This window comes from Typopeltis vanoorti, chromosome 11, assembly GCF_054136105.1.
Source record: "Typopeltis vanoorti isolate ZY-2024b chromosome 11, IOZ_Tvanoo_1.0, whole genome shotgun sequence".
Taxonomy (NCBI): Eukaryota; Metazoa; Arthropoda; class Arachnida; order Uropygi; family Thelyphonidae; genus Typopeltis; species Typopeltis vanoorti.
The window spans coordinates 88,392,093-88,418,077 of NC_143559.1; the positions used below are offsets into that span (position 1 = coordinate 88,392,093).

At 37.6% G+C, this 25,985-nt stretch overlaps 1 protein-coding gene across 1 annotated transcript in view; it reads left to right on the forward strand.

The window, feature by feature from the left end:
• The first annotated feature begins 457 nt into the window (after positions 1–457).
• The window catches only part of LOC150101833 (transmembrane protein adipocyte-associated 1 homolog), a 237,980-nt gene continuing 212,452 nt past the window's right edge, over positions 458–25,985 (forward strand). The window contains exons 1-2 of the mRNA XM_090400676.1: positions 458–576; positions 15,976–16,354. Of these exons, the coding sequence (XP_090256802.1) occupies positions 16,137–16,354 (218 nt within the window). The 5' untranslated portion in view covers positions 458–576; positions 15,976–16,136. The remainder of the gene's footprint in view (positions 577–15,975; positions 16,355–25,985) is intronic.

A 25,985-nucleotide genomic window follows, 5' to 3' on the forward strand; every position in this document is an offset into this window, starting at 1 on the left:
GCGTGCATGTAATACTAAAATACTCCTTACAAAAGACCTACCTAACTTTCTAATAACCTGTTCTTGATAAGATATGTTTCAACTATTATCTTAACAAAATTATCATACGAAATCAATGCAATAACAGACAGGTTTGAATATGTCTTGCAAACGAAGATAAGATAATTCGTCGCCTTAGTTATAACTTTAAACAAAATACGTTGATAATACGCATACTTTTAATTAAATATATCATATACAAATGAAGGAATTACAACATATATCACATTACGTACTATTGCAACTTAAGTTTTGTACGAGAGCTACAGTGATTCGTTTCATATGATGAAATTCAAAACCCACCAGGTGTCATCACTATCGTTAACCCTGTCATAATTTTCGTACGGGGAAAAGTGATTATAACTATTTATCCTGATATGTGTGTAAGTTATGAGTGAACCTATTTTTGATATGCAAAATATGCAGTTGGCGAATTGAACAACGAAATTTAAGACAAGAATTAAAAGGCTACAAGATTTTCACGGAAGATGCACAATGAATCAAAAATGAAACATACGGAGTAATGTTAAATAAAGGGTGAGTCATACATTTATACATAATATTACTGCCTTCAAAGACCAGTATTTCCTTTTCTTCTTTAACTATAAGACTTGTTCTGTATTTGAATATATGTAAGAGCTTAATATTCATTTTATTAACAGCAGCAGCGCATATAGTTCAACTGCATTTCTTGTCATTCAGCTGTTGAGTTTTGCAATGAGTTGGCATACTATGAGGCGGCGTAACTGAACTTAATAATAAACTGTGTTCATGCAGCACTACGAGCTAAGCCATAACATGAAAATAAATGATATAATAATATATTTTCAAGTTCGCTTTGTGTTTATCATTAATTGTAAAGATGATATATGAATAATGCAGCATGGTTTTTATCCCCCCCCCCTTTCTCCCTTGTTCAAAAACATTTCGCTTCATATACCAGAGATAACCGCTCCACAAGCGATGGCACCGAATTATGGCTGCTGATGATATGTGTTTGAAAATTTTAGAAGAAATGTGAAACTTAAAAAAATCACTTTGAAAAACTGCCTTCAATAAGAATACTTAAAAAAATGGCGTTGTTCACAATATCTTTGTTAAAGATACCAAGCTATTTTAAACCTGGTTTTACTCCATTTCCCAAGTAAGCAAACAGACAAACAAGTCAAGTTTGCGCCTGCAAGTGTTGCAAGTCTAGCTGATCTTACAGATAGTGCAAGACCAAGGCAACTCATGGTAAAAGTAGAATATGCTCTGATCACTAATCTTAATATTTACCCTTAATGCAAAACACATCTCCTAGAGGAGATGTATGATGCTCTGCATTAAAGGCAAGGGGGCCACTACCCAGACTGGTTTCGACCTTTATTGAGGTCTCATCAGGGGGAGCCAAGCTAGAAATACCAAGATTTTAGTTTTAACCGTATTAAATAAAAATCTCAGGAGGAGATATAAATGTAGAAAGTATTTTACCTTGGGTATAATAAATGTTAAAGATACCGAGCTATTTTAAACCTGGTTTTACTCAAGTAATTTTAAAACTCAAGTAATTTTACTCAATTTCCCAAGTAAGCAAACAGACAAACAAGTCAAGTTTGCGCCTGCAAGTGTTGCAAGTCTAGCTGATCCTACAGGTAGTGCAAGACCAAGGCAACTCATGGTAAAAGTAGAATAAGCTCTGATCGCTAATCTTAATATTTACCCTTAATGCAAAACACATCTCCTAGAGGAGATGTATGATGTTTTGCATTAAAGGCAAGGAGGCCACTACCCAGACCGGTTGTGGTCTGGGTAGTGGCCCAGATATAATATTTTTTTTATTAATATATATATATATATATATTATTATTATTATTCAGCCCTCCATGGAGCCAAAAGACTCATTGTGGAGGTCCTTCCTAGGAAACACAAAGGCTATCATACCACTCCTTGAACTCATCGACCTTTCTTGCTCTCACCACCCTATCAGGCAATGCATTCCATAGTTTAACGGGAATCTGGAAAAGTCTCCCTCAGCACATTTCACCCCCTGTAGATAGAGTAAGCTACAAAAATGTAAATAATACACCTAATTTTTTTAATAATTCTAATTTTTTTTAATAATTTTAATATATTATTATTATTCAGCCCTCCATGGAGCCAAAAGACTCATTGTGGGAAGTCCTTCCTAGGAAACACAAAGGCTATCATACCACTCCTTGAACTCATTGACCTTTCTTTCTCTCACCACCCTATCAGGCATTGCATTCCATAGTTTAACCGGAATCTGGAAAAGTCACCCTCAGCACATTTTGTCCCCAGCACATTTAACCCCCTGTAGATAGAGTAAGCTACAAAAATGTAAATAATACTCCTAATTTTTTTAATAATTCTAATTTATTTTATTTTAATAGAATAAATGCACATTATTATTATTTAAAACTCGAAGTTGTATGCAGTGCCTCTAAGGTAATCAATTACATTACGATTTTGAAAATTTGGACTACTGTTTTGATTCTAGCAGAAATTGCAGCTTACTTCTTGTTTCTTTGATTGCCTGAATTACCGGCAATTAGTTGTGTAATTTCGAAATTGTGTAGCCCTTGTTGTTTCTTTAAAGAATCAATGAATCGGTAAATATTTGGGAATGAAGTATCACAAGTTTACTGAAATCCCCTGTGCCACCCCTCCACGCCATTGTTGGTACGTTGCTGATCATTCAGTGTTCGTGTGTAGACATTCTCCCACAATTCAATGGCAAAAATGGGTAATTGCCAGCCTCTCCGTTGTCTTCCAATATGCGTATCTTCAAAGTAGTTTGCAATCACCATAGCTTCAATGGGGAAGTCATCAGCTTCAACTAAATCTTCAAATGCTTGAATAACATTAGCAGGAGGAATAAATGCCAATGCTGGAATCATTCAAATCCAACGAACAAATTCATGGTCTTGTTCGTATCGGGCTTTTAAACCTTCATTCTGTACCTTTCGCCAAATGCTTTGGGAAGGATGAAAAAAAACAACCAGTATTTACAACACCAGGAAATTCTTGTGGAAGGCATGCATGGCACTTTGTTCGAAATCTGTCATAAGTCACTGGGGTTGGAAACCCAGTTGTAGATTTTTAACTTCTTGAAGCAATTTGACGTATGTTGCACGAGTTTTGTTTGGCAGAAGCGCATAGGCCACTGGAATAACTGCATTGAATTGAACCACATGAATTGTATAAAGCTGCTGGAAATGCTTGGATACTGTGCCAAAAGTTGCATCAGAAAACCACTCCTGGTTACACGCTAATAACTGAAGATTGTTACTAGTGGAAAAAAATAAGCATGCTACCCGGGAGCAGTTCGTCCTGAGAATCATACATCAGAAACTGTTGTGCATTGCCATCGATAATAATTTCTTGATAATTTTGTGGAATTACTAGGTCCTGGAGATTGCTCGGTAAAGCAGGAGTACTATTGTTGCATCGAACATGACGAATGGTTTGTTTAAGTGGATCCTTTTTATTAAGTAATGCCTTGACATTGGTATGAGCCTCTGCAATTACTCATGCGACAATTTGCTGTGGCCATTCGTTCGTGGTTGTTGCATGTTGCTGTATTTGACTAATCAGTTGCAATGCTTCCGACTTCCGACCTTGCAGCTTGAGCTGCATGGTTATGTTTAGTTATGACTTTCACAACTGGGCCTTCCAAACACGCCCTTTGCAGGTGGAACATTTTTTACAAACCCAGATTCCGTGTTGTTCATTTACAGTTCTCTTTGAAATTTGAAAACATGTAAATGTGCATCATCTATCAATTTTCTTTTGCCTCTTATTGACCGAACACTTTTTGCCATTGTACACACAGGATTAATCAAGATGCAAAAATAATGTGTAGATATTGCACTGCCTGCGACACTCAGCTTGTTCATGCGATGCACCGCCAATAATGAGGGGCAAAAACAGCAAACACGCGCTGTCCACTGCCCCCCCCCCCCCACATGTCCATCACTAACCACGTGACTATCGCCCTCGTGGGCGAGTATGTATTCTTTCTATTGTGAAAGGATTCACAGTTCTAGTTAATACTTTCACAATGAAAAGAGAATCCTTAAGACATACAAAAGGGGAGGAATTAGTTTAAAAGCTACGTGACAATTTGTACACGAATGTAATTTTGAAAATTTGTTCGGAAAAGTTAGAGTTATCGGAAGTTCGGTTCGAGTAATCAAGAGAGTTTCACATTGAATCTCCACTAAAGGGGGCTGGGACTTCAATAAAAATTCGAGTTATTGAGAGTTGACTGTATTTACATTTTTGTAACCTACTCATTATCTACAGGGGGCGAAATGTGCTAAAGGAAAAATGCTGCGAGCGACTTTTCCGTAAACCAGTTTAACCACCCTCCATGCAAAGAAACCACTCTTCACCCTCTTGCTTACAGCTTCCTTTTGTAACTTCCAGGAATAGCCCCTTGTTATTGCTCCTTCTGGCTGTTCCACATTCCCTCAGCCGATCCTCCCTGAAACCATCTTTGTTATCTGCCTCTGTGCCCTTTCCACAGTTAATTTATCACCTTCAAATTCTGGGGACCAAATTTGAGAACAGTGGTCCAAATATGGTCTGATCAGGGTCTTATACAATGGAACAATAACTCTTATCTCTGCAGGTCAGTGTCCTTCTCAGTATTGCAACAATTCTCTGGGTTACCTTCATCACCTTTGCAGTATGTTCCCTGAATTTCAGTATGTATGTATGTATATATGTATACATGGACTATTGTGCCCAGATTTGGTCACCGGGTTTTCAGAAGGATGAAGAGATTTTGGAAAGGGTCCAAAGGTGACTCACTAAGGTAGTTTCTGACCTCTGGAATGTTGAGTTGAGGAAAGATTGAGAAGATGTAATTTGCAGAGTCTGGTGGAGAGAAGGAAGAGGGGAGATATGATAGTGACCTACAAGTTGGTAGGGGGTTGTTATAAGATCAATGGTGGAGAAGTTCTACAGAGAATAGTGGGAGATCAGGGGAGAACCAGAGGTCATCCCTGGAAACTGTATAAGGAGGGTGTGAGTAGGGGAGTGAGAGGCAGGTTTTTTTCTTGCAGAGTTGTGAATGATTGGAGTGCCTTGCCTGAGAGTGTGGTGTCTGCAAGGAGTTTGAGTGTGTTCAAGACACGGTATGATGAGATGTGTGTGTGATAAAAGGACCTCCCAGATGAGTCTTTGACTCCATGAGGTCTTGTTTAATAATAATAATGTGTGTGTGTGTGTGTCTGTGTATATACACACACACACACACATATGCATATAAGCAATGTTTTGTTATATAGTACTATTATAGTACTGAAGAAGAGCTATGATGATAAACAGTAGGTTGTATTGAAATAATGGATTTCTGAATATGTGTGTAGTGAGTTTGAGGGATTTATACAAGAGGGATTGCCTGCACATGAATTCATTTGTTATCAGTAGTTTGGAGAAATTTATTGGTATGAGACCTAATACAGAGAATCAGGGAAACTAGTTCTTAATAGGAAGAATGGTGGAAAGAGAGGTGTGGGAAGGACAGAGCTATGCAACTGTACTAATGATATGAATGTGCATAATCATGGATGTGATTATGATGAAAGAGTCATTTGGTGCTCATCCAGTTTAGACTTATTAAGTATGTGCAAACATATATCTACCTAAGTGAAGCATTAAATTTGAATAGAGATCTTTAAGTTCATCTGACTCTGCATGAATACAGAGGTGAATATACAAAAAAGTCTGCAGATAACTTGTTATATCTATATACAAATGCCAGGATATCAGGAACAAAGTGGTAGAATTTCTTGCCTTAGAGTACACTGTTTCTTGGTGTGTCTTCCCTTGGTAAATACATGGCTACAAATTGTTAGCGTTAGTGAAAGAATGCATAGATATATTTTCGAAGTTTTTTTAGATATACTTACTGGAATTGAGTGTAAAGAGTAGTATTTTTAGGAAGGATAGTCTATCAAAAGAAGAGATAGGAGAGGAAGGGTGTGCTGTTAATGATATCAGTTGATTGGAGTTCAGTTAAGGTAGAAAATTATGAAATCAGTATCAGTAACAATTTATCATGTGGTAGTAAGTTTGAAGTTATCAGGTGACATGGAGTCTGATATGATCAAAAGCATGGTAGTAGGGTATTGTTGCAAACCAGTAGATCAGTTTGCTGGTGATGATGAAATGCATTTCCAAATCAACCTGATAGGTGCTAAATGAGTAAGCATCATGGGTGACTGATTATCCATATATTGACTGAATAGAGGTGAAATCTCATGATAAGAATGAAGCTAAAACGTATTCAGCTGTAGCAAGAAAACTTCTGAAGTAGCATTGACAGAAGGATCTCAGAGTCAAAGAGTGATAAATATGATTATAATGTTAGAGGGAGCTTAATGTGACTGCTCTCCCTCTGGCTGGTGACGTTGATCATACTGTACTGACCTCGGAATTAGCAAAGTATATGGATGTTTCATTCAGAAGAAGGTTTCATGCAGGACTACAAAGCTGGAAACCAATTGAGAGGAATACTAGGTTCAGTCCTGTAGTATCAATTGCTGGATGGTAAGGATATCTGTGCATTAAAGATCCTTAAATGATACATATTGGAATGTATAGATAGAGTTTGAAGAATAAATTGGATAAGACTGAAATAGAGGTGCAGTCTTATTAAGCAAGTGATTCTCAAAAAAAAAAAAAAAGTTGGAAGGAATATCATTTACATAAAGATGTTGTCAGTCCATTATGAAAATTATAAATTACAAGCATTGTACAGAAAGGTAAGTCTGATTATGAAAAGAAACTCTCTCTTCAAGCTAGTTTCTTTTCATCTATCATTATGCTGCAAGTAAAAGAAAGCATGAATGTGAAAAAAATCCACTCAGATATAGATGGTATGCTAGTGGCAGATGCAGAGGTGATTGGTCAGCTATTGAGTGTCCATTTGCTAAGACTTATTAACCTGATGTATGCCACATGAAGCTCACTGCCACTGGATGATGCATGGGGAGGATATATAAGAAATGTTGTATAAACTGAATAAGAATTTGACAATGAGGAGGATAGGATATCAGCTTGGCTGCTAAAAGCATGTTCAACTGAACTGGCTATGCTTTCGATATGACTGTATAATTTGAGTCCTCAGCATAGAAATGATCCCATAGTAGTGGAATGAATGTATGATAATCTTGTTGCACAAGGATAATGCAAAGACTGTGTCTGACTGTCATCCTATTAGGATTGCTGGAGTGATGGTGAACATTTTGGAAAAGCTGTTGAGAGCATGCATACAGAATTGATTTGACTTGGACTCTATACTTTGCAATGAACAGCATGGATTTATTAAGATAACGTGATGTTTGAACAACTTGCTCACATTTTATAATAATGTTGATGAGTGTGAAGGGAATGTGTACATATGATACTTTTAGACTAATCTAAGAATACAGAGAATGGAAGCGTGTTGCACTGCAGGATATGGGATTGGATTATGAACTGTTATCTGGAATAGAGGATGGCTGACTGATAGATATCAGAGAGTAGTGTATGGGGAGATGTGAGTGCAAGATTTCAGGTGACTAGTGGTGTAACCTGAGGATCACTATTTAGTCTATTGTTATTGTCTTTACATTAATGACATTGGAAAGGATTTGACATTCGCTATACAGTTGGTTGCATGAAAAGATAGGCAGGGTAATCAGGAATGTGACTGATATGCATCACTTGTAGAATGATTTGAATAAGTGGAAATTGCTGGCATGTGAAAATGTTTATCAGTTCAATATTAGCAAATGTAAAGTTATGCTCTTTGCTGTGATGTGATATCTAGTGTCATATTATATTAATGAGATTATGCTGAAAGAAACTGATCAGACCAGTTATCTTGAAGTTTTAGTAAATAGAAAGTTGAATTTCAGGGGATATATAGCAGTGATTGCCAATACAGTGGATAGTATAATTGCAGTGTTGAAATAAACATTGACATGGAATGACAAGGAAGTCATTTTGTCTCTTTACAAGGTTCTGATACAACTACACCTGGACTGTTGCACACAAAATCTGGTCTCCTGGTTTTGAGGTGATGCAGAGACAGTGGAGAGGGTGCAAGGGAGTGTATTATATGTGGTATCATGATTGTGGAATGTAGATTGAGGACAGATTATGAATTAGTGGAGTTTACACAAGCAAATAGGAGAAAGTATTATATTATTTAAATTAAGGGGATATTAAATCCCACATTCTTTTAAAACCGAAAAGAAACTCAAATATTGGAATCAGAGTTTCATGCCGAATATAGTATAGTAAACTATAAAAGTATCGGCATCTACTAGCGTGAGCTAATACATGTAGTCCAAGTACGTAGTACAAACTCGTAGCAAAGGTGGCAAAGTTCTGATCGCTATTCTTGGTATTTTCCATAATGTAAAACACATTTCTTAGGAAATGTATGCTGTTATTACATTATGGTGGGAAGTCACTACCCAGACCAGTTTCAGCCTTTATTGAGGCTTCAGCGAGTAGCCAGACCAAATTAATACCAAAGGGTATAGCAAAAAGAACTTATATACTCTGCTATACGAGTTGTCAAAAAGGTGCACCCATTAAGTTACTTAAATATAAAGAGCCAATAGGCTTCATTTTGGCGATATAAACATTATTTAAATTAAGGGGATATTAAATCTCACATTGTTTTAAAATCGAAAAAGAAACTCAAAGATTGGAATCAGAGAGTTTCATGCCGAATATAGTATAGTAAACTATAAAAGTATCCACGACTACTAGCGTGGCTAATGCACATGCATTTAGTCCAAGTACATAGTACAAACTCAGGCAACTCGTAGCAAAGGTGGCAAAGTTCTGATCGCTATTCTTATTCTTGGTATTTTCCATAATGTAAAACACATTTCCTAGGAAATGTATGCTGTTATTACATTATGGTGGGCGGTCACTACCCAGATTGGTTTCAGCCTTTATTGAGGCTTCATTGGTGAGTAGCTAGAACAAATTAATACCAAAGGGTATAGCAAAAAGAACTTGTATACTCTGCTATTCAAGTTGTCAAAAAGGTGCACCCATTAAATTACTTAAATATAAAGAGCCAATAGGCTTCATTTTGGCAATATAAATATTATTTAAATTAAGGGAATATTAAATCCCACATTGTTTTAAAACCGAATAAGAAACTCAAAGATTGGAATGAGAGAGTTTCATGCCGAATATAGTATAGTAAACTATAAAAATATCGGCGACTACTAGCGTGAGCTAATGCACATGCACGTAGTCCAAGTACGTAGTACAAACTCGGGCAACTACATGCACTAGCTCACACTAGTAGTCACCGATACTTTTATAGTTTACTATACTATATTCGGCATGAAACTCTGATTCCAATCTTTGAGTTTCTTATTCGGTTTTAAAACAATGTGAAATTTAATATCCCCTTAATTTAAATAATGTTTATATCGCCAAAATGAAGCCTATTGGCTCTTTATATTTAAGAAAGTATTATAATTATAATAAATGCAGATGTCATGTAAATATATTATTATTATTTACGGCATCTCCATGCATTGCAGAAGATCCAAATCAACCATCTAACACACAAATCCTATAACACCTCTCCTCAAATCCATTCACTATCAGGGAACTCAGAACCAACTCTGCCAATCCCTTCCACTCACTCACCACTCTCCATGCAAAAAATCTGGTCAGCACACCTCTACTAATGACACTCTTACACACTTCCATTGATGGCCCCTAGTTCTCTATTTTTCATATATTGAAAATTTTCCTTTGCATCAATTTTCATCCCTATTAATGACACTCTTACACACTTCCATGGATGGCCCCCAGTTCTCTATTTTTCATATATTGAAAATTTTCCTTTGCATTAATTTTATAAAACCACTTTAATATCTTGAAAGTTTCTATCATGTCCCCTCTTTTCTGCCTATCAACTAAACTTTGTAACCCGTAAACCTTCAACTTATCCTCATAGGGAGTATTCCACAGACCTGTCACCATCCTCGATTTTTTCGACCACCTCCTGGTCCCCAAGAAAACCAGGTGACCAAATCTGTGCACAGTAGTCAAGATGGCCAAATCATATCTTTATAAAGAGGAATAATAACTTCCTTAACTTTACTTGTTAGCATGTTTTTCAACATTCAAGTAATTCATTGCAATATGCCTCTGAACTTTAACTCTTTGTCCACTATTATCCCCAAGTCCCTAGCCCTCATCAATTTCCTGCAAACCAGTACCATCAATATGAATGCAAACTTTTCAACCATGCATAACCTTACATTTTCTAACATTAAATTGGCAGTGATTATCCTTTGCCCACAATGCTAATTTATTTAAATCATCTTGCAGGATATATACATCACCTTTATCAACTATTGCTCTCCCCAGTTTTGCATCATCAGCAAACAACTGAATATCCCCTCTTAAATCTTTCCCTATGTCATTGATGTACAAATTAAAGAGTAGTGGTCCTTGTACCAAACCCTGATGTACTCCACTAGTCACTATCATTCTCCTAGACTCCCTTCCACCATATGCTACTCTCTGGTGTCTGTCCATCAATCATCCTCTTATCCATGCTACTAGCCTCATATCCATTCCCATTTCTCCAGTTTTTGTAATAGTTTTTATTTATTTATTTATTATGATGATGCCATCCATTTACATCTTGATTTTCAAATGAAATAGGAGAAAGGAGAATGATATGACTACTAACTTCTGAAAACTTTTATAGGATAGGTAGATAGTTTCTCATTTTATGGAGGATGGGGAAGAGGATGAGAGGGTATCCATAGAAGTTACCTTAAAAATGAAGGCACTCAAGATAGTGGTACAAGAGCTAGATTTTTCTCTCCTAAAGCAGTTTATAATTGAAATGGCTTGCCTTTGGAGATTGTGAGTGCAGGTATTATGAATGAATTCAAGAAAGGTGTGACAGCTAGTTTGGGTAATATGTACCCACTCTTGACAAGTCCCTAACTTCCTAGAGGTAGTTAATAGTATTTTTTCATAGGAAACATTCTGTATATGAAATATTTATTTAAAATTTTACATTCTAAAAATTCATATTTAAAAATATTTACAAAGTTCTCTTTATCACTGAGATGAACTGAAAAACTAAATTAACTAAATAGTTTGTTTAATTTTTTTCATTATTGCTTTATTCATGTTTTTTCAGCTATCTGATAAGTATCTCTGTGCTTAATTATTGGTTCTTCATCTTCGACATGTCCTAATTACATACCGTCTTAGTACATTCCAAGTACTCTGTCATCCTTACCTTCAAAAAATTCACAGAAATATGTCAAATTAATAATTCTTCTTTAATATAATCCCATTTGATTAATTAATATCTTTAACCTTGTTGGATAAAAGGGGCTGCTGAAAATAGCTTTGCCTTGTTGTTGTTTAATTACAAATATAGTATTACATTAAGTTTGTAATTAAACAGCAAAAAAGCAAAGCTAATAGAAGGAAACATGACTAACAAGTATATTTTCTTTTGTTATAATAATGTTCAATGGATTTATTTTACTCCATTAGCTGAAAAGATTACAGTGATCATACTAAGTACATTTGCTGCCATTGCTAGATATCTGAAAGTAGGTCAAAGCTAAACTGTAGAGTGACCTGTGAAATCAATAAAATGCACAAGAATAACTCTTTAACAGAATGTACCTAGAGATCAGATATACCCTTCCCAGAAACATTTTCCTGTGCAAATAAATTCTTTTATTGACTTTTACCATGCTGACTCATATATATACCATTTTTATTTGGTACATAATCTGATATATATTGTTTTCCTATTAAAATAGCTTTTAATTTTCATGTATTTATTTCATGTGTTTCTGCTGATCTGAGTTCTTTTATGCATTCATTTAGCCTTGTCAGTGCTTATTATTAAATATATATATATATGATATTAATAAGCCTAGAATAAACAAAATAGTTCTTTCCTGTTCCTATAAATATTGAAGAATTAAAAATTAATGCACTGAAATAAATTCATATCACTTGCTGGAACCTCTATGGGATAGGATAGGGGAATATGGGTGTTCTTGTGGATTATGGGAAACTGGGGCATGAAGCTGATATTCTGATCAAGCTTTTTTGGCTTTTTATGCTAAATTTCAGTAATATCTAATCAAGTTCTGTGGTACTGAAATACTCTCTTGACATCTTTGCACTATGGGTCTGTTTCTAGGCTTGGTTGTATTCTTTAGGCAGCATTGAGTGTTCAAAAAAGTTTTGTTCATAAGAGATCTAAATATAAGTCACATTAACAGTAGTAAAAAAAAAGTACTCTACACTATTCAAAGTAAATGTAATCCTCTGTGGGATTAGGAAATGAAGATGGCAAATAAAGCCACTATAACTTCAAAATGGCACTATAACAGTGCCATTTTGCTTCTGGAAGATATTGAAGTGACCATAGTCCAGGTAATTTAAGAGCAAAGTTTGGCCTTTGCATTCACTACTTCTGTGGTATGATATGAATTATCTTTTTTGCGTTCTGTTCCAGTGATCATCAGAGAATCTTGTTAATAAATAACATAAAATGGATTTAACTACGTATATATTTTTATTAGCATAAAATTTTTATCCTAGTGTCAAGGGTATCTTCAGTATGACTTTCAAATTAAATAACAGGAACAGAAGCCAGGATGTTCAGCAATGACATGCACATGATGTAGATTATTGTGGTCTGATTATTATTATGGGACATCAAGGGAGGGTACCTACTCTACAACTCTCAGTCTCCACCACTCAATCCATCAACTACGGTGAACCTCATCATCTACACCAAGATCATCTACTGCCCACCACCACTAGTATTTTCACAGACATCCATATAAATGGCGGGATTCATACCTGCAGCCTTTTATATGGATGTCTGTGAAAATAAATTATCATGCTATACATCATCATGATGTATAGCTGCAGCCAGCCTGGTTGGCCGAGTGGTTAGCATATATCATGATGAACATTTAGATTATGTTACATTCCATGAGACAGAGCAATCGGAACTTGCAGGCACCAAGTTCTTTGGAAGAAAATGAAGGTTCTCCATAAACATAATAATTTCTTGGAATGTTTATACAAAGAGAGATGAGACCTTGTTACATTGACCGAATCTAAATAGAAACTATGTACTTAAATTATTCCTCTTATGGGAAACAGATTTCAGAATTAACTTAAATTTAATTTTTTTTTTTTATTTATTATTCAATTTTGTTAAAGTTATTTTTACTAGAACCTTAATATAATTAGACCACGACACTCTACATCATGTATGTGCAGTTCTCGTGTCATTGTTGAATATACTGGTTTCTGTTCTTGTTTAATTTGAAAGCCATGCTGAAGATGCCCTTGATATTAGGATAAAAATTTTAAAGTAATAAAAAAATATATATGTAAGTTAAATCTTTTTATGTTATTTATTACCATCTTGCATTTCTATATATATCAGGTTATTAGAGAATCTTGCCACTTCTGTATTCCTGAGTACAGCTTTAAAATGAGTCTACAGACTATCCACTTTATGCTTACTAGATCAAGTCCAATATAAACATATAAATAATCTCTTAATTAGCATATAAGTTTTTAGTATCCTCTAGTGGGCAGGTAATGTATATATATATAGCCTCTTCCTATCAAGTCAACTCTGCCTTCCCATGGTGTTACCTGTTTTCACAAAGGTTCTCTGGCAAAACCAGCAAGTAGTCCCACTACAAAGTAGATACCTTCCTATAGGTATCTTCCTAGTTGGAAGAAAAATGCCAATTAGACTTACTTGGTGATAAATGACCTACATCACCACCTGGCTTATTGGAGGTCTGAAGTAGAAAATGCCATATTTGGTCTCCAGAGCAGGATTCTGGTTTTTTTTCTCTCTCTCTTCTACTTGCAATGAGACTGATTCCCTTCAAGGTCATGCCAAACATATTTAGAGACCCATAATCTCCTCCATTTTGACATTGCATCAGTTAAAACAGTAGCACCATTGGACACCACCACCAGATAGTGCATGTGCCTGAACCTATCAATAATAAACTAGGCAGTTTCCCAGTCAGCTGGTGCACAGTTCTGCTGCAACATACTCTGCCAGATTGTGCCTGAAGAGAGAGAGTCTGAGTAGTGATATGTGGGAGGCTTTGTCAAGGCCACATTATGACATGGAGGGTGGGCTCTTTGTATAGATGTCATGCCCAAGAGTCTGTCTCCTCTCACTGCATGTTCCCACTATATCCTTTCATCTAACCATAATTAAATTTATGAAAATCTTACAAACAATGACTGTAATAACACTGACAAAAATGAATCTATCACATAAATTAATCCCAACAGAAAAGACTTATCACAACATACAAACTAAGCCGAAATCTTCTCAATAAAAACTCACTTTCACATCCAGTTTTACTAACATCCACAGCGTTAACACCAACATAAATGACATTCACTATCACTTGCAGTCTTTCAGACATCTTACTCCTTACAGAAATTCATATTGCAGCTACATCCACAACTGTTCATTTCAATTCCTCTTCCATAGAAGACATTCAGTTTCTGCCTTGTGCCTCTTCTGTATATATTTTCATGGACAGTGCTCTGCTGAATTGGTCACTATTATTCCTCCAAAATCATAAAAACAAGAGCTACTACTAACCAACATCCATTTACAGTGAAGCTTGAAACTTGCTGAACCAACTTCTCTCTCTCCTCTTGTATTCCATCTACTTCTGTTCTGTGCAACAACCTCTCCCACTCTGCCTTCCCCAAAGAATGCAACTTAGCTGTTCAAAAAATGTCAAAATATTCCTTCTTCCTTCTTACCCTCTTTTAGACACATGGCACTGATATGCTATAGATCTTTATAACCTGTTGTGTGTGGATCAGATCTTAAAAAAAAAATTGCATACAAAATATATGTATATATAGTATATATGTATTAAATTCTTCTTATTCTTGACTAACATTGATTTAGTTCATGTGGCATATTTTAGTCTCATTATGATATTTTAGACAACCACATTCAATCAAATGTAATCTGTTCAATTTTAGTGTTCTACTCATTTTTGTTTATATTTAATTATGTAGCAGCACCAGAGAAAGATCATTATAGTTTCAGTTCTAGTTGTCAACTTCAAGAACTTTTCTAGGTCTGAGTTAGTCAATCTTTGGCACAGGCAAGTAGGATTTTGCCTCCTGGAAACTTTAGTCCTGCAGTTCAAAAAATGACTGTAGAAATTGCACCATTTCAGACATAATACATGCTTGCTAGGATTGAGGACCATGCATTGGCACCACCTGTTTGCCATAATCTCTCCCCTGAAAGTCTTGATTTAATTGAGTTTAAATCAAGACTTTCTGTCTTGATTTAATGGGACTGGGACTGGCTGTCTACAAATGTTCAAAAAATTAATCAGTACTTAGTAGCTGTGCATGCTGTCTTTGGTAATAAACCTCATTAGAGGATTTATATATATATATATATATATATATATATATATATATTTAATTATATTAATTTAGTGGTCCCAAGTATATTTAGGGTTGGTTTTTTTTTTTTTTTTTTAGGAATTTTCTTTCTACACTTGGAATTTGTTTGTTTTTATGGTCAAATTTGCACTTCTGTATAACAAGATTAGTTTGGACAGAACATAATCAGATTCTGTAAATCATAACTCAAAGCCTTCCGGATAAAATATATATCTAGAGAGTGGTCTGAGTTTGTATTTATATATCTTAGCTAACCTAAACTGGATATTTTCATGTGAATTGTAAATTTTTGAATGCTTTTAATTGTTGTAAGAACACCAAATGCATTTGAAATAAAAGATACAATGCTGAACAGTTTAATATTTCAATAATTCAAGAAATATTCATATAATTTTTGGACATTTTTTTTAGGTTGAACAAAAGAGGGAAAGTAAAGTTAAGTATGTTGCTCTGTGGCTTTTCATCAGTCGCATCAGACAGAAACTGAATCAGATAAAACTGAATGTTAGCATTCTGCAGAATATATTCTTTCTGTTTATGAAAGTAGAATAGGCATTTAGTTTAGTCAGCATATGACGAGATTAAAAATGCTGCACTGGAATTCTCCTCCTTTATTAGTTATAGCAGACAGTCCTTTTGCTGTTCCTCAAAAACGAGTTAATTCATTTAGTCAGAATACCACCATTACCACCATCACCACCACCACCACTACTACAACCACCACTGCTTCACCTTCAGAAAAAGATCATTTTTGCCAATGGATTTTATATACAGATATTCAAGCATCAAGGTATGTTATTTTTATGTTTGTTGGATAAATATACTTTCTGAAATAAATAACGTACAATATATTTAGTAACTTCAGATGATTGTTTACATATACAAGAACTTGACCAAAAAGAAAAACGTTCTGCCAGATTAAAATAGATATACACTAAAAGTTGGATAATTTCATGTAGCTGGGTGAAGATATCCAAATTAATTACTGCAAACTATTCATGATTTCAGTTATCCATTTGTTTATTTTTATTGAAGATGACATAAAAATAAGCAACTAATGATTCCAGAGTATGCACACATATATATATATATATATATATATATATATGTGTGTGTGTGTGTGTATTCTTGATCTTCTACTCAGTTGTAATGATACATTTTAAAGAATAAATTTTAAATTACTTTAAACCAAGATAAAATATTAAATTTTAATGATAATGATACAACTAGTTTCAGCCTTTTACAGCCTTCTTCAGGTATCCACTAAAGGTAGAACACAGTAATAAAAAATTGAAGTTGCAAAAAATGAAATAAATAATTGACACAAAAACGTATTTTTCAAGTCATTCTATCTAACGTGCTATTGTTTGTTGCATGCGTGATTGCAGGTTCTCGTGAGTGCCAGTATTGAACAACTGCAGTATGGCTATCAGGGATGTTATAACTCAAATTGCCGTTCAAATGTTCAGGATTAAGGAGAATTTCTCTGGACTCCACGATTTTCCTTTCAAACTCATCACTACAGCGAAAAATGTTTTCGGATTTATCCCAGCAAACTAAGTGACTCTGTAGATCATCATGAGGATTATTAGAGAAAAGAACATGACTGGATAGCGCAGATGCATGTGATCTTTTATAGAAGATGTCTGTCTTATGCTCCTCAATACGCAGTTCAATAGATTTGTTAGTCTGTCCAAAACAAGGAATATTACAGTCGCACCATAACTTGCAAACACCTGGATATTTCAGGTTATGATGAATAGCTTCGGATGGCTTATAACTTTCTCTTATCTCTAAACAAAATGGATATTCTGAAAAACAATTAAGAAATTTCTTCTGAATCCTCCTACGCAGCATACTACGGAAACTACTGATTTTAAAGGTAGCATCTCAATACCTTAAATTGGTTCAGTCTCCAATAAATTGGATAAAGTCCTTAAAAAAATACAACATCAGGACATTTTTCACTACACTCCCTAAAGTCCGTTCTCTTATAAGCCATCCGAAGACTATTCATCATAACCTGAAATATCCAGGTGTTTACAAGTTATGGTGCGACTGTAATATTCCTTATTTTGAACAGGCTAACAAATCTGTTGAACTGCGTATTGAGGAGCATAAGAGAGACATCTCCTATAAAAGATTACATGCATCTGCGCTATCCAGTCATGTTCTTTTCTCTAATAACCCACATGACGATCTACAGAGTCACTCAGTTTGCTGGGATAAATCCAAAAACATTTTTCGCTGTAGTGATGAGTTTGAAAGGAAAATCATGGAGTCCAGAGAAATCCTCCTTAATCTTGAACATTTGAACAGCAATTTGAGTTATAACATCCCTGATAGCCATACTGCAGTTGTTCAATACTGGCGCTCACGAGAACCTGCAAGCACGCATGCAACAAATAATAGCACGTTAGATAGAACGACTTGAAAAATACAACATTTTTATGTCAGTTATGTATTTGCATTTTTTGCCTGTAATTCTCAGTTTTTTGTAACTTCAATTTTTTATTACTGTATTCTACCTTTAGTGGATACCTGAAGAAGGCTGAAACTAGTTGTATCATTGTCATTTAAAATTTATTCTTTAAAAAAAATATATTATATATATACATATATACTCTGGTATTCGTGTGTGATAAATTTAGTTTAATCCTTTATCCAAGTGTGAGCAAATAAAGTTTGCACCTGAAAGTATCTTCAGGACGGTTAAGGTGGTACAACACTTGGGCAACTCATTGCAAAAGTGGAGCAAGCTACCAACACTCCTATCTCAGTATCTCCTATAATGCAAAACACATCTCTTTGCAGATATGTCTAATGTTATGCATTAAGGGAAGGGCCACTACCCAGACTAGTTTCGACCTTTATTGAGGTTGAATGGGAGTTCATGCCTTTCATCACTGGCCTCTTTAGATTTAAAAGAAAGTTGTGCTGAGAGTCAGCTTGATAGTGAGAGAGGAGGAGAAAAGATAGAGTGGATAGTAGTAGATAGTTAAAAGAGGCCTCAGTCGATCTACTTGGCCTGACTTAAATGTCAGCACCAAGCAGATCTCCGACATTATCTCCCTCCATCCGTTCTTTTCAGCTTTTCCCGGTCAGTCACCTCTTCAGGTGTCTGCCCGAGGAAAGCAGGGAAAAACAAATGAAAGAAGCACCACATGAAAAAGAGGAACTAGTAAATAACATTAAAAATTACATATAACAATTTGTAAGAAACTAGGTAAATTCTGAAATTTCAACCTGAATGACCAGTTTAATACTGAGAAGAGAAGAGCGAGGGCAGAGCCTGGCCTGGGTGATGCAGCCCACAAGGAGCTGCACCGCCTCGGTGTAAGCCTTCGCAGCCCAGGTTCTCAGGATACCCCCTCCTGTGTGGAATAGACATAGACCTTTTTTACAACAAAAATTCTAATCTGAAAGAGGACAAAAAGAAGAAAAAACAAACCAGAATTTTTTTTTTTTTTTTTTTTTTTTTCCTCTGGCAGATCGATACTAGGAGTCGACTGACTTGTTAGGCGAGGTTTAAATCCTCCTGCTGTCTATTGTTGTGGGTTTTGATGATGAGATCTGCTAATTTGTCTCCACGGACGTGGTTTAGCATGTAGAGGCCTCTGCATCGATAAGACCAATGATCTTTTCAGGAGTGATTTCATCTATATTATCGACAAACACATCGTTCCATTCTGCACTGACGATTCTTGGCCCGTTTTGTCCTGTGAGTATCAGTTGAATGTCTCCGAATGTTTCTATTGCTTTTCGTAGTCTCGCCTCCTCCTCGGGGAAATCTTTTAAGAGATGCAATATAGGTGCATTGGCATTTGTGTGAGGGAACTTTGTCGGTTCTGATATTGCCTTTGTTTCAGCTTTGCCTGGAATTCCTCTATGAGATTTTTTTCCAGGATTGTGGGATTCTCCTATTGGTCTTAGATTGTCTCTTTGTTCCTGTTCATCTGTTTCTAAATGGGTGTCTGTTTTATTTCCTTTTTCTTCCTCCTCCTCTGAACTTGACGTTTCTGCTGGGCTGTCGTAATTTGGTTTGGTTCTTTTATTTTCTTCTTCTTCTGGTGTGATAGGTCGTTTGGTGGCATTGGTGTTATTATCCGTTTCCATTTCATCCTCGGTTTCGATGATTTTTCTAGCATTTCGTTTTTCTTTTTTCTCTGTTTTTCTTTCTGTCTTGTTGCCAGTAGGTGGTTGAATTTTGTCATTTGTTATCAGTATAACTGGGGTTGTAAGTGCTGGGAAAACGTCAGGATCTATAGTGGTAATTTCTGTCACTGTCTTATCTGCAGTCAGGTAGTCATGACTTGTAGGCTCTGAGCTCTTGGTTGAAATATTTGCTGGAATTGGCGAAATGGCGCCTCCTATTCTCTCGGCGTGTGTCCTGCTAGGACAAACGTTGACTTTGTGGGTAGTAATCCTTGCATTTCAGACAGGGTGCTTCACACTGGGCTAGCGCATGTCCTGCCCCCATGCAGTTCCTGCACTTGTTCTTGGGGCAGTCCGCACCTAAATGTTCCAGTAATCTGCACCGAAAGCACCGTCTTTTTACGCCCGGGTAACTGACCATTACCCTGGCTGACCCGATCATGACAAAGTTTGGGATTTCTGCCTTCATCATGATCGAGAACAAAACTTCCACTGAGGAAAATCAGCGTCGAGTGCCAATTTTTATATCCCGGACGGCTACCCATTTCGAGAAGACTTTTACTATTACATCCCTGTCTTCTTCTAAATATTCGAGCGGGAATCGATCAATTTTAACTGTTTTGGAAACTCTTCCCACCACAAAAGGATGATAAAGTTTCCCTTTGCATTCTACTCCATTCAGCAGTTTTTCCTGTGTTGCAACATCTGTGCATACAACCTGAAATCTTCCACCCCCATAAGGTGTGAAACCGGAAATTTTGTCTGCCCCTACTTTATCAACAATGGTTCAAGCAAACGTCCTCTTCTTGATCTCTGTATCTATTTCGAAAAGAACCCTCGGTAAATATCCATTTACCGAGGGTTCTTACCCTCAGTAAAACCGAAGACATTATTTAACGAAAGAAAGGAAGAAGACTTTCCAAGGATAGTCTATTCCTATAAAATAGCGGAATGCCGTGTATAGGCCTAAAAAAAACCACAAAAAGAACAAAGGAATCTTACCAATGCAGGACTTAAATCAGAGCTCTCTTTTCGGTTCTCCTAAACTGTTGCTGGAATCCGCTGGAACAGGTTTGAAAAAGGACTGGAACATGGAGCTTTCTCTCAGGGCCGCTGAAAAAGGTCGAATGGGAGTTCATGTCTCTCATCATAGGCCTTTGGAGAATAAAGCATGCTGAGGGTCAGCAAACAGTAAGAGAGGAGAATAATGAAAGATAGAGTAGGATAGTAAGAGGTAAAAGAGGCCTCAGTCAACCTGTTTAACCTTATATGGCTAATTGGTCTGTGACACATATTCTCAATTTATCTGTTTAAAAAAAAGAAATTTAACCATAAAAATTTTGACTAAAGTTCACTTATAAATTTATCCTTAATAATTTCGTAAGTTATCTATGAAGGAGATCCATTGACCTTTTTTGAAAACAATATTTTCAGTTAGAACATTTTTTTTTTTTTTTTTTATAAATTACATAAAAATTAAAGGACTTAAGGTCCGGTCAGTTGAGCTGAAAGGGAACAAAATAAGGAACTTACAAACCTGGTACCACTGGGACTTAGAATGGGGTAGAAGACTGGCCCTGGAGATGCCGCTCACAAGGAGCAGTAAGCTTTCGCAGCCCGGGTTCTCAGATCTACCCCCCTTATTTGTAGTAAAGGAAACCGTGCCAGCGAAAGCTTTGTGGCGAGGAAGAACAGAGTGGTTGTTACTTTTCCTAGGGAGAGTTAGGTGGAGTTTTGGAGATACTACAGAAATATACAGGGCTTGATGCGTCCCTGTATAAGAAAGCATATTTTCGGTGGTTTGCAGTATTTGTTCACAAATTTAAAGTCGCCTAGTAGATGTCTCTCTTGCGCAAGAAATTTAGGAAGATAAAAAAAGAAACCTTTCCTTATTCCTGCGTACATTAAATTTGCGTCCCGTACCTGGGATTTTTTCCGTACCTTCCAGATGTAATACTTTAAGACGTTAATTAAAAAAATGGCGAATTTTTGGGTCTTGTTGACTGGTGGCGGGAATTGCAGGTGTATGACCTCTTCTAGTGATAGCATCGGGATTCCCAGTGCTGCGCTCAGTCTTTGCCAGAGCGTTGGGCTGGTGGGCAAAAATAAAAGAAATGCTCCACCGTTTCCACGCCCCAGCAGACATCACAAAAGGGATCGCACGGACTGGGTACGTACCTAGATTTAACCTGTTTCACCGGGAGCTGCCCATAAGCTATTCTCCAGGCCAGATCCCGATGAAAAGGCTGTCCCCAGCTATTCTTGATGTTTTTAAAGAGAATTTCATTGTTTGTCCCGAGGTTTGGTGTATCACGCCTGGAGAGTTGGAAGAAATCCCAGTATACTACTTTCGGTTTGTGTGTGAGGATTTCTGTTCCTTTGTCTCTAAGTACTGTGAGTGATTTTACTAGTGTGCGGTACCACTTGGGCACATTGCACGGGGTCCAGCATAGTCCGTGGTTCCAAAGAGGGGGAGGAAAAGTCCTATAAAATATCTAATTAGGAGGCCTGAAATATGGTTTGAGTTTAAGGCCTTCCGTACGGTTTTGAATGTATTTGCATAAAGCAAGCTTTTGAGATCAGGCAGAGCGTACCCCCCTTCTTCATGTTTTAGTTGCAGGTATTGTTTTTTAATCTCATGTTTTTTTTCATTCCAGAAGAAATCTACGAGTTTTTTGGATAATTGGTTTTCTTGTAGCAGTGTGATGCCTGTGATATTGACTGTGTGCATCAGCGTTGGGGTAATGATTGTTTTTATCACTGTGGCTTTGCCATAAAAGGAGAAAAAGGTCGGTTTGAATAGACTTATCTTTTCCGTACTTATTTCCTGTAATTTTTTAACTGGTAAAGCTAGCGACTCAGAAAATGGAACTCCTAGTATTGTTAGCGGCTGCGTATGCAGCGCTAAACCGTAGGGAAGTCCGGTGTTATGGAAATTTCCAAAATTTTTGATTTTGGTTTTTTGGGCATTAACTCAGAGACCACTGACTATGCTGAAGTTTTGCAGTATGTCAAGATAGATGCAGATAGACTCAGAGTCTCTGAATGTGGCCACTACATCATCTGCATATGCTACTATTTTGCACTGTTTGGAGATTTGGGGCATTGGAATACCATTAATTGCAGGGGTGTTCTCTATTCTTTTGATGAGGGGTTCTAATGCTAGGGAAAAGAGAAGGGGGCTTAGTGGGCAGCCTTGCCTAACCCCTCTCTTTATACGGATTGGTTCTGTCAATTAATAGACAGTTGTGTCGAGGCCTCCGCGTACATATGTTTAATTGTACGCCGAAGTCTTGGGCCTATGCCTACTGTTTTTAGGGTGTCCTGTAAGTATTATTATTATTATTATTATTATTATTCCTGATACCTCCAAGGAGTCCAAAGACTCATCGTGGGAGGACATCTACAATTCTCTCTACACCTAACCTCTACTACGAATCATCTCCATCAACGCCATCTACCGCCCACTTCCAACACCACCACAACTAGTAATTTTTGTCTGTAAATTGCGTGTGTTCTGATGGGCCGATTTGTATGTATGCGGGATGAAAAACCCGAGTTTCCGGGAGAAAAAACCCTGCTACCTCCATATGAGATCGGCTAACTCACCTTCGATTGAAATCGACCAGATAAAGATTCCTCCCGTCGCGACGAGAATCGAACTTAGGCCTATTCCAATCGAAGGGCGCAATGTACCGTCGTTCTTCCAATTGCACTACGGAGGCGCTTTTGTGTGGCTGACGCTGTCGAACGCTTTTTCCAGGTCGGTGGAGAGAAGTGCCAGGGGGTATTTTTTTTCCTTGGCCAGTCTGATTAGGTCTCTTAGCAGGAAGAGATTAAATTCCATAGATCTACCTGGGATTCCATAGACCTGTGAACTTGTTATTATGTTTTCTATTCCACCCTTAATGCGTGTACAGATAATTTTTGCGAAAAGTTTATAGTCTAGGTTAGTTAAGGAGATGGGACGCCAGTTATTTGACAAGGTCCGATCTCGGTCTTTTTTGGGGATAAAGATTGTATAGCTCTTAGTGAATTCCTCGGGGATGTTTCCCGAAGTGAGGAATTCGTTAAAGATCTTTACTAGTGCTGGCAGTACAAGGTCCCAGATAGATCTATAGAATTCTATCCCCAGTCCGTCTGGCCCTGGGGTCTTTTTTTGGCTTCATCGTTTTGCACGTGGCTTTTATTTCAGCTGCAGTTATCGGCCTGTCGTGCAGGGCGCTAAGATGCTCGGGAAAACGTTTGACGTCCCACTCACTGAAGTCATCCGTGCCCTGCTGGTCAGCGAAGATGCCGAGATACTGCTGGTGAAAGTGACGGAGTATTTCATGGGTTGGATTTAGAATCTGGCCTTTCTCCTCGATCTGGTAAATCGTTCTTTCATCGTTTGCTGCCACCCGTTGTTGATTGTAGAATGCGGCGGAGGGTGTTTCCAAATTTCTGAGATAGAGTCTCGTGCGAAAGTCGAGGTCATCGACTCTACTCTGCCGCTCTTGCTGCAGCTCTATTTCTACCTGTCTGATAAGATGTCCGCAGGGAATTCCGCTCCGTTCGCTTGACCGGTACCAGCCGAGTTCCCTGTAGAGATCCCTCAGCCGTTTACGTTGTTGGTAGACCCTTTCGCACTCACATTTTTGAAACAGTTCCTTAGCCTGCCACTTAAAGTGCAGCCAGTTTTCTCAGTCCCAGTTGATGTTTGTCCATTCATCACAGAGTTTCTGTAGCTGGTCGCTAAAGAGACTGGGAAAGGTAGGAGGAAGCCTCCAAGGACCTCTGGCTGTTTCCATAACCTCTGGGAGAGTAATTTTTAAAATGACCAATTTGTGGTCTGTTGACATGTGTGCTGTGGTGTGACGTGTCCTTTGAACATACTGTTCCAAGTTTTGGGACACGTACACCCTATCTAGTCTCGTCGATATCTGGCCGCGACACCACGTTGTTTCTACCTTCGATGGGTTATTCCTCCTCCAGACATCAACGAGATCAAAATTTACACAGCATCTTTTTAGAGCGGCGGTTCCGCCGGTTCTGGAGTTTGCGTTCCCGCCTACTTTGTCCAAATGTGTGTCTTCCACACAATTCCAGTTCCCAGCTACTATTAGGTATTCTGCTCCCAAGAGGTAGTTTTCAAGGGCAGAGAAGAAACCGCTTCTGTGGTATGGGTTGTTCGGGCCGTATACTGCAACAAGCCGAATGGTACGGCCACCGTACCTCCAGTCCACCATTATTAGATGTCCCATGGCGTCCTTCTGGACGTTGAAGACCCCCCCCTCCTCGATTGGGGGGCGAATTAGTATCTCCACCCCTCGCGAGTGAGCATCCCCAAAGCACCAGTAGCTGGTGACTGGGTAGCTTCTCGAGAAGTTCTCCACGTCCCAATGCTTATAAAAATGGGTTTCTTGAATCAGGAGGATATTAATTTTGTACCTTAACATTAGCTTCCAGACAGCGCTTTGTGCGAAGGGGTTGCGTAAACCGTTGGTGTTTAAAGTGGCAATTTTAAAATCCATGTTGGTATTTGGAGGAAGGGGGGGGGTGTTGTCTGTTTGTTGCTCTACATGTTCCACCTGTGATTGACTATCGGAGCTGTTTGGAATATCCATAACGAGGTCGTTTTGAAATTCCATTTCTGTGACGCTATAAATGTCCGTACTGCAGATATGTGAATGGGGTTCTGCAGGTTGGTCTGCTACTGGGGATAGGTTTCCTGTCTTTGTTACCGCCTTCTCAAGGGGCTGGGTGCCTTCGCGTTGGCTTGTAGTTTGGATGTTGTCCATTTCATCTTCTGACGAGAGTAGGCTGCTTTGTTTAGCCTTTTTTGCCTCTTCTGTTTCTGCCTCTCTTGTGCGCTTTATTGGGGCGCTGGTTGTTACAACTTCTTCTTCTTTGCTGCGGGTTTCGAAGTTGGCTGTTATTTCCTTGATGTGGTGGGTTGCCCTGGGTGTCTTACCCGTTACGGGTTTCATGGAGGTTGTGTTTTCTGCTAGTGTTTCTTTTTCGGTTTGTTGCCGGAGCTCTGGAAAATCGCTCCCTGATGATACCTCAGGTTTACCGAGGGGTATAGCCCTGATCGGTATTATGGTCCCTCCAGCTGCTTCTGAGAGTGTTCTGTGTGAGCACATGTCCACTTTATGGGTCAAGTCCCCACATTTAAGACAAGCTTCTGTGCAGTTTACTATTTTGTGCTCTGTTGATTTGCAATTTCTGCACTGTAGTTTTGGGCATTCTGCCCCTAGGTGACCCTCAGAGTTACATCGGAAACA